The 8,402-nt window shown below is 40.4% G+C and overlaps 1 protein-coding gene and 1 long non-coding RNA gene across 2 annotated transcripts in view; both read left to right on the plus strand.

The window, feature by feature from the left end:
• Nucleotides 1–1,399, plus strand: LOC106514667 (uncharacterized). The gene is made up of 2 exons (XR_001309907.1): nucleotides 1–112; nucleotides 277–1,399. It is a non-coding gene; the product is annotated as an uncharacterized LOC106514667 (long non-coding RNA).
• Nucleotides 1,400–6,579: 5,180 nt separating this feature from the next.
• LOC106514591 (GATA zinc finger domain-containing protein 14) overlaps nucleotides 6,580–8,402 on the plus strand; it is a 7,532-nt gene continuing 5,709 nt past the window's right edge. Inside the window, exons 1-6 of the mRNA XM_014003923.1 lie at nucleotides 6,580–6,685; nucleotides 7,067–7,168; nucleotides 7,254–7,421; nucleotides 7,518–7,634; nucleotides 7,953–7,990; nucleotides 8,104–8,398. Of these exons, the coding sequence (XP_013859377.1) occupies nucleotides 6,637–6,685; nucleotides 7,067–7,168; nucleotides 7,254–7,421; nucleotides 7,518–7,634; nucleotides 7,953–7,990; nucleotides 8,104–8,398 (769 nt within the window). The 5' untranslated portion in view covers nucleotides 6,580–6,636. The remainder of the gene's footprint in view (nucleotides 6,686–7,066; nucleotides 7,169–7,253; nucleotides 7,422–7,517; nucleotides 7,635–7,952; nucleotides 7,991–8,103; nucleotides 8,399–8,402) is intronic.

The raw sequence follows: 8,402 nt of genomic DNA on the forward strand, positions 1-8,402 counted from the left end.
AGCACTCAGCCAGCTAACAGCCTGCAGTGTAATTATTGTGACCCTGCCACCTCTCAGTGCACGTCTTCAGTACAATGTTCAGGGAGTGAGAGCAGCTGCATCTCAGCAACTGGTGAGTTCATGTTTATTACTTTAATTTTTATGTGTAATTTAAGTGTTTTGGTGCATGTTCCAACAATTTTTGCTGCTTTGTACAAGATAAATACATTTTTTGAAGACCTAACAGGGTGTTTGTTAAATTAAAGAATCAATAATCCTTTGGTTTTATGTCCACAGTGACGAGTGGATCCAGAACATCTCCAGTGCTCGGCTGTGTGAGTCCAAATACATGTTTAGTTGCTGGAAGCCTGGGTAGTTTACCGTTCATGCAGAATGTTAGTTCCATCACCGGTCAACCAACATGCTGTACAACCAGTTTGTGCAACAGTCCTCGACCACCAACCACAACCATCACACCAGCCACCACTACTACTACAACCACACTAACCACAATGAAGACTACGACTAAAATACCATCCACCAAACCCTGCAACCCTAAACACAGCCATGATGATGACCACGCCAATGAAAACAACCACCATTATGATGACCACAACCACAAGAACAAGAACCAAGGCCACCACAATAAACGCAACAAACGCCGCACCGACAACAAACCCCCGCGCAACAACCAAGACCATCACAACAATCACAACAACCACCACCCCAACAACAACAACAACAACCAGTGAAACATCAAGTGTCAGTCTGAGCATTCTCCGTCTTCTGCTTGGACTGTTTAGTTTGACCTCCACCATGGAGGTTCTTTTTTTTGGTGTTGGTTTATTTGGTTGTGTGTCTGTGTGTCTGTGCACAAAATTGCTCAAAATGTTTTGGTTGGGTTTTTCACAAAGCACAACTGGTTAAGATTAAGCGTAGATGGTGATTTGACAAAATGTACAAGAGCTGCAGCTCGCTGTGATTTGGCACAAACAGCTGTTTTTTAGTGTTTATAACAGCCAGTCAGCATTCAGCAGAAACTTGTTCCACCAATCACAGTTCAGCAGTTGCACTCTCATTTAGTCTTGGTGAAGGTATGGATTCGATTGGTTCTAGTTAATTATAATTTAGTAAAATTATATTTAAAAACATTTAAAAACATTTGATGGTTTTTTATTTTAATCTGTTTATATGTTGTGCTTCTTTTCAAATTCTGCATTTATTTTTCATWAAATCGTTTTAAATGATTTGTAATGTTTTCAAGCAAATACCTTACAAACTGGTTTGTGTTTGTGTTTTGTGATTCGCTTTGAGGTTGTTTCACCAACTTTGTTTTTATGGGGGGTTAATTAAAAATAAGACAAAAATATGATGAATAAAGCTCAGATTTTTGCCTAAACTTAATAAAGATGATTCATTAGAGGGCTGTCACATGTYGTCATGGTCTGTGTCTTTTCTGCCTTAGTTTTCCAGTGTTTTCTGTGTTTCCCTGTGTGTCTCTGCACTGCTGTCATTCCTCCAGCCCTGCCCACACTCATCTGTTTCCTCTTGTGTCTCCCCCAGGTGTGCTTCATTTGTCTGTCTTTAGTTACCCTTTATATTTGGTGTCTTGTCTTCCGTCTGTCGGATCATTGTGCTGTAAAACCCAGCCAGTGTGGTGTTCCCATGTTCCTTGTGTTCATGTTTCTCCAGCGAAGAGTCTTGAGTTTTTGTAAGTATTTTTTGAGCTGCCTCACCAGCCTCTTTTGTTAAATGAAGCCTTTTGCATTTATTTATTTATTTATTTATTTATTTATTTATTTATTTATTTATTTATGCCCTGGGTCAATCACTGTCTGCACCTCACAGTTACTGAACACAGTTTGTGCTGCCCTGCTGTTTCTGGAGTTCCTCATGGTTTTGCTTTTGAACCACTTCTRTTTATGGTACAATAAATGCTTTATATAAACAAATTATTAGTCGATTTAGCAAGTTTGCAAATCACATTTATGTAGATGTCAAATATTCATCTAAGAGGCTGGCATCATATAATTTGTCTAATTTATGTATTCTAAAAATAAACTGTTAAGAAATAACTAAGTTAAACTGTTAAAATGTTTGAGCATGACTTATGATAGCATTGTTCCAAATCAACAATTACTCTAATTACTTCTGTCCCCACGCATTTGCTTCCATTTTTCTCAATCAAGCAAAATAAGACAAATTTTCTTACATTAGTGTGTAGTAGTAGTAGTAGTAGTAGTAGTAGTAGTAGTAGTAGTAATAGTAGTTTGTTGTTCTGTGAGCAGAAAGGGTTTTCAGTTTTTTTTCTTTCTCTTTTTTTTTTGACAAAATTAATGCTTTTCTCTATCAGTTCGTGTCGTCGGACTCTTCTGAATTTAGGACTCATATTCAAAATGGTAATCATTTTCAGGCAGGTGAAGGCTTTTTTGTTCAAGCCGAATTATTAAACGTTCCTCCAAATGTACAGAAGATCATTGCATTCACCAAAAAAATAATTAAGTAAATAAAACTGGCTCCTGTTATCATAATTACGAGATCCTGATATCATAATTATGAGATCCTGATGTCGTAATTACGAGAAAAGATGAGTATCAAGGATTTTGAGCAGCTACCAGATGTAACARTAGGAACTAAACACATACACACACATACAGAGTTAAAACCGGACCAAGCGTGCACTCTTTGTGTGCGTACAGGATGTAATATAACACCGGACAGTTCTTTAGGACGCCACCAAGCCAGTTTGGGTGCATTTTAGATGCATTAGCTACTTATAGCCATGAAGCATTAAGTACTGGTTTACCTGCTCCTGCAGGAAGGGAGTGACATCAGTTGGTCTGTGAGAGAGGAAGGATCTGAGCAGTTGACTGCTGCAGGCTTGGTGACTCGGCCCATCATGGAGTTCAGGGCCTGCCATGCATCTCTTGCATTCCCAGATGTTAGTATTTCTTCCACCCGGTTCTTGTAGTTGATCTTGGCCCACATGGCCTTCTTCTTCAACACCTTTTCCAGCTCTCTCATCCTAGATTTGTCTCCCTGAAGAAAAGCATGTTTTTTCTGGATGAGGCAGAGTTTCATGTCTTTTGTAATCCATTTTTTTTTATTATTGGGATAGATGGTTATGACGAAGTGGCAGTGCCTTCACAGAATAAAATATAGGAAGTTAAAACGTCTATTAAAAGATGTGGATCATCCCTGTGTTCACTAAAAAACAAGTCCCAGTCAGTAAAATCAAAGCAGCCTTTAAGTGCTTCAGCTGCTTCTTCATTCCAGATCTTAATGTTTTTTAAGAAGTTCACCATTCTTTAGTTCCATCCATCCATCCATTTTCTGTACACACTTCTTCATTTTCAGGGTTGCGTGGGTCACTGGTGCCCACATCCAGCAGTCACAGTGCGAGGGGCGGGGTACACCCTGGACAGGTCACAAGTGCATCACAGCATTCTTTAATTGTGATCTGTATTTGGGTAGTAACAGAATCACATTATGATCTGAACGGCCATGTGGTGGGCGTGGCTTGGAAATTTATGCACCTGGGATGTTAGGAAAGCACAAGTCCAGTGTATTGYTCATTCTGTTGGGAGGTTTAACATATTGTTTCAGGGAAGGTAAATGAGTGGTAATGTCACACCTGTTAAAACCCACCAGTAAAAACACTGGCTGCTCTCCAGTCTGACTGACAGCTCTGTTGTAGCTGTCAGTGATGTGCTCTGCAGCGAGGTTATAATCCGGACCTGGTACACAAGGATGACAGTGATCTGGGAGAACTCTCTGAGCAGGTAGTGAGGTCTAAAGGACACAGTCATCAGTTCAYAGTTTTTTCAACTCAGTCTCTCCCTCACTGTAAAATTTGTTGCCCACCTGTTGTKKACAGCATACAKTCTGCCCCCGATTGACTTCAGRGTTTYCATTGCATCTCTGTCAAAACATATGATGTTCAATCCATCCAGATGGAAGTCTGTGTCGTCAGAAAGCAGGTCCCAGTAAAACAGAAYAGACTAGTTTGTTTAAAATCCATGTCAAATTTCAAAAGTATATCGAGTTCTTCAGTCTTATTCTGAAGAGATCGGACATTTGACAGCGTTATGGCAGGTAGCCGGCTTCCTCACCTTCTGAGCCGGTTCCGTATTCCTCCTCTGGATCCTCTTTTCGTTCGGATCCGTTTTCGTTTTTGTGGGCGAAGAAKTTCAGGAGGTATGTTGCTGGTTTGGGGGAATATGTTCCTTGTTTCTGGAAGAAGTTGGCRGCYCAGCTCCTGCAGGTRTCCTCCTGAGTAGCTGTCTGCCAGCGTTGCTAAATGACGCTGCCGTCAATGATAAACTGAGGCAGTTTGCATCCCACAGGAGGTTGATGATGAGTCAAAGACAGGCCAGATAAAATACTGTTGCTGATAACATCCCGGTGATTACAACGACAATAGAATAATAAGAAAAAGCAATTAAAAATGTTAAAATCTTCAGAAGCACACAGAGAGCYGTGTCAGGAGTCGCTCACAGAGTAGTGCCCCCATTGACAGTAAACTGAGTGCCTGTGTTACGTTTGTGACAATCTGAATTAAACAGAAGTAACTTGTGTAGACTGGTGTGCACAACACCATCCACATCAAATAAACTCAATATTTCCCTGTTTCATCTAAGAGGAAATAAAAGCATATAAAATCTGATAATGCAGTCGTTGTTCACTTTTCCTGTAGTGTAGGTCASTTTKGACTCTCTTTACTTTTCTCATAGTTATGAGTTCAGGATCTTGTAATTATGAAATCTCATCTTATAATTTTTGTACTTTTCCCCATCTGATTGCAGAGACCTTTACTTAGAAACAAACAATTTTAGTCATAACTTGAGACAGGAAGTTGCTAGGCGCACAAAATTTGAACGCTGTTCATTTGAAGGAATGTTTAACAATTTGGCCTGGTCAGCGCAGCTCTGACCTGCCTGGGAAAAAGATTGCCATTTTGAATATGAGCCCTAAAGTACCTCTGCAAGGCCTTTATGGTCACAGTGCAACAACACATTTATGGACTTGCATGTTTGTGTTTCCGTGTTGATTGTGACCTTAAGATCACGCCTCTGCTTTTTGTGGATGATGTGTTYCTATTGGCTTCATCAGATCCTGATYTCCAGCTCTCACTGGAGCGGTTCACAGCCCAGTGTGAAGCGGYCGGGATGAGGATCAGTGCCTCCAAATCTGAGACCATGGTMTTAAGCCAAAAAAGGGTAGGGTGCCTTCTCCGGGTTGAGGAGGAGGTCCTGCCCCAAGTGGAGGAGTTTAAGTGTCTCAGGGTCTTGTTCATGAATGAGGGAAGAATTGAGCTGGAGATCGACAGGCGGATTGGTGCTGTGGCTGCAGTGATGCAGGCATTGTACCAGTCTGTTGTGGTGAAGAGAGAGTTGAGCCAGAAGGTGAAGCGCGCGGTTTACTGATCGGTAAACTAGTCTTTCTACTCTCATCTATGGTCACAAGCTTTGGGTTTTGACCGAAAAACGAGATCACAGATACAAGCAGCTGAAATGAGTTTCCTCTGCAGGATGTCTGGGCTCTCCCTTAGAGATAGGCTGAGAAGCTCAGTCATCCAGGAGGGACTCAGAGTAGAGCCGCTGCTCCTCCACGTGGAGAGGAGCCAGTTGAGGTGGTTCATCTGGTTAGGATGCCTCCTGGACTCCTCCCTGGTGAGGTGTTCTGGACACGTCCCACTGGGAGGAGACCCAGAGGAAGACCCAGGACACACTGGAGGGACTATGTYTCTCAGCTGGTCTGGGAACACCTTGGGATTCCCCCAGAGGAGCTGGTCCAAGTGGCTGGAGAGAGGGAAGTCTGGGTCTCTCTGCTTAGAATGCTGCTCCCGAGCCCTGACCCCAGAAAAGAGGCAGAAAACGGACGAATGGACAGATGTTTGTGTTTATGCATWTTATTCACAGAAATTAATGTTTTATCATGCAGAGCTGCCAGGAGGTGCCCCCTCACATGAATATAAATGCATAAAACAAAAAAGCATGAAATAAAAGGGGAGTTAAAAATAAAAGCCCCTAAAATACGTAGAGTAGCTTTTCAAAATAAAAATGTCACATAATAAAACTACAATATAAATAATAAATAAATTGTTAAATACTTCTTTTTGCAATAGAAATAAAAAGGTAAATAAATCAAGAAAAAATAACAAATATTATGATTTTGTTTACTTTCATGGGAGCATTTATTTATTTGATAGATTATTGATTAATACTTTATCATTTACAATATTTTAAATTATTTTTTAATGAAATGGCTCTCCATAGTTATCTGTTTGACGTTTGTTTTTCTCTGAGGGAAAGATCAAGCATGAATCAGCACTCAAAGACGTAACATTAAAAACCTTAAATGACGAACAGATTCTGAAGAAGCTTCGTTAGAAGAAACAAATACCTGAATTGGTGAACTGTCCAAACTGACTACATGTCAATGTGAGTGAATGCTTGTCTAGGTGTGTTGAGGTAATTATTGGGATGTTGACAAAAGACGTCACAAGACAATATTTTTGAACAGTGATGCTGAAAATATGTGAGCACACCCAGACAGGGAGTTCACCTGTAGGTATAAAAACTGTTGCACGGCTGATAGAATTTTAGAAACGGAATCCAGGAGAACCAAATCAACAGAACTCACAGAAACATCGCAATGAATCTGATCTTTTCTCTGACTCTCCTCTGGGCACTTGTCAGCACAGGTAACTCCACTTATTGTTTCTTTTTATCAGGTTCTACAGAGAGTAAATACAAGGTGACATATTTCACCTAAAATACAGAATTTTAAAATCATTCGTCGGGAGTTTGTAATTATTCAAAGTTACGAAGGTTATAAAATTATGTTCAATAATATATAGAAAAACTTTTGTTTAAAGTAAAAACAAATCTTAGTCTTTGACGAACTTTATAATTCTCAATTTCTAAAACAAAAAAATGAAAGAAAAAGCAACTTCTTTTAGAAAAACAGATGTCTTTGGGGATAATCAAGTGACATGAGATGCTTAAAACTTTCCGTTTGACCTTTTCAGAACAGGTTCCTATATTAAAAACTGTCATTGTGATTTTATTTTTCTGTCTTTCAGCTGGAGCACTGCAGTGTATTACCTGCACAGATCAGGCGTGTTCATCCACAGCACCASTGACTTGTAGCTCAGAGACGATGTGTATAACAGCTTCTATTCAAGGTATTTTCTTTATTTTCTTTCATCTGCTCTGTTATGTTCTGTGTATTTTCCATCAACATTAACAAACTGCTCTTTGACTCTGCAGCCACTTCATCTGGAACTACAGGAACACAAATCTACAAAGCCTGCGCCTCATCAGCTCTGTGTCCGAGCACAGGCAGTCAGACTTTTTCAGTCAACTTGGGTGTGTCAGGTGCATTGGCCTCTGCTCAGTGCTGCAACACCGACARCTGCAACTCACAAACACTACCTTGTAAGTTTTTGTATTAAAAACACTTTTTTTTAATCCAGCTCTACTTTTTTATATAATAAATTGAAAATTCTGTTTTTTTCTTTCTCTGTGTTTTAGTTCCCAGCACTCAGSCAGCTAACAGCCTGCAGTGTAATTATTGTAACCCTACCACCTCTCAGTGCACGTCTTCAGTACAATGTTCAGGGAGTGAGACCACCTGCATCTCAGCAATTGGTGAGTTTCATGTTCATTACTTAGTTTTTTGCTGACATATTCCACCAACGTTTGCAAAATCTGACAAAAAATACATTTAAATGATGTTGATACATTCAAATTACAATTGACAATCTAATGAGTTTTAAAAGTAAAACATCAATTTTAACCAGTTATAAAGCACTGGAAGTGGTAAAGTTGTCCTTTAACATTATAAATTTTTAAAAAATTTGCATCTGAAAAATGTTATGATAGCAATTGATGTGAAGACCTCACAGTCTGTTTGTTTATTTAAAAAGAGACAATTTATACAATAATCCTTTGGTTTTATGTCCACAGTGACGAGTGGATCCAGAACATCTCCAGTGCTCGGCTGTGTGAGTCCAAATACATGTTTAGTTGCTGGAAGCCTGGGTAGTTTACCGTTCATGCAGAATGTTGGTTCCATCACCAGTGGACCAACATGCTGCACAACCAGTTTGTGTAACAGTCCACTAACTACCACCACTACCACCACAACCACCACAACCACCACAACCACTGCAGCTCCAACCTCTATGACCACAACGTCAACCACCACAATGTCAACCACCACAACCACCGCAGCTCCAACCACCACGACAACCACAACCCCAACCACTACAACCACCACACCAACCACCACAACTACAACCACCACGCCAACCACCACAACTACAACCACCACGCCAACCACCACGACCACCACACCAACCACCACGCCAACCACCACAACTACAACCACCACGCCAACCACCACGACCACCACAC

The sequence above is a fragment of the Austrofundulus limnaeus genome, unplaced genomic scaffold (genome assembly GCF_001266775.1).
Source record: "Austrofundulus limnaeus strain Quisiro unplaced genomic scaffold, Austrofundulus_limnaeus-1.0 Scaffold21, whole genome shotgun sequence".
NCBI classification, from domain to species: Eukaryota; Metazoa; Chordata; class Actinopteri; order Cyprinodontiformes; family Rivulidae; genus Austrofundulus; species Austrofundulus limnaeus.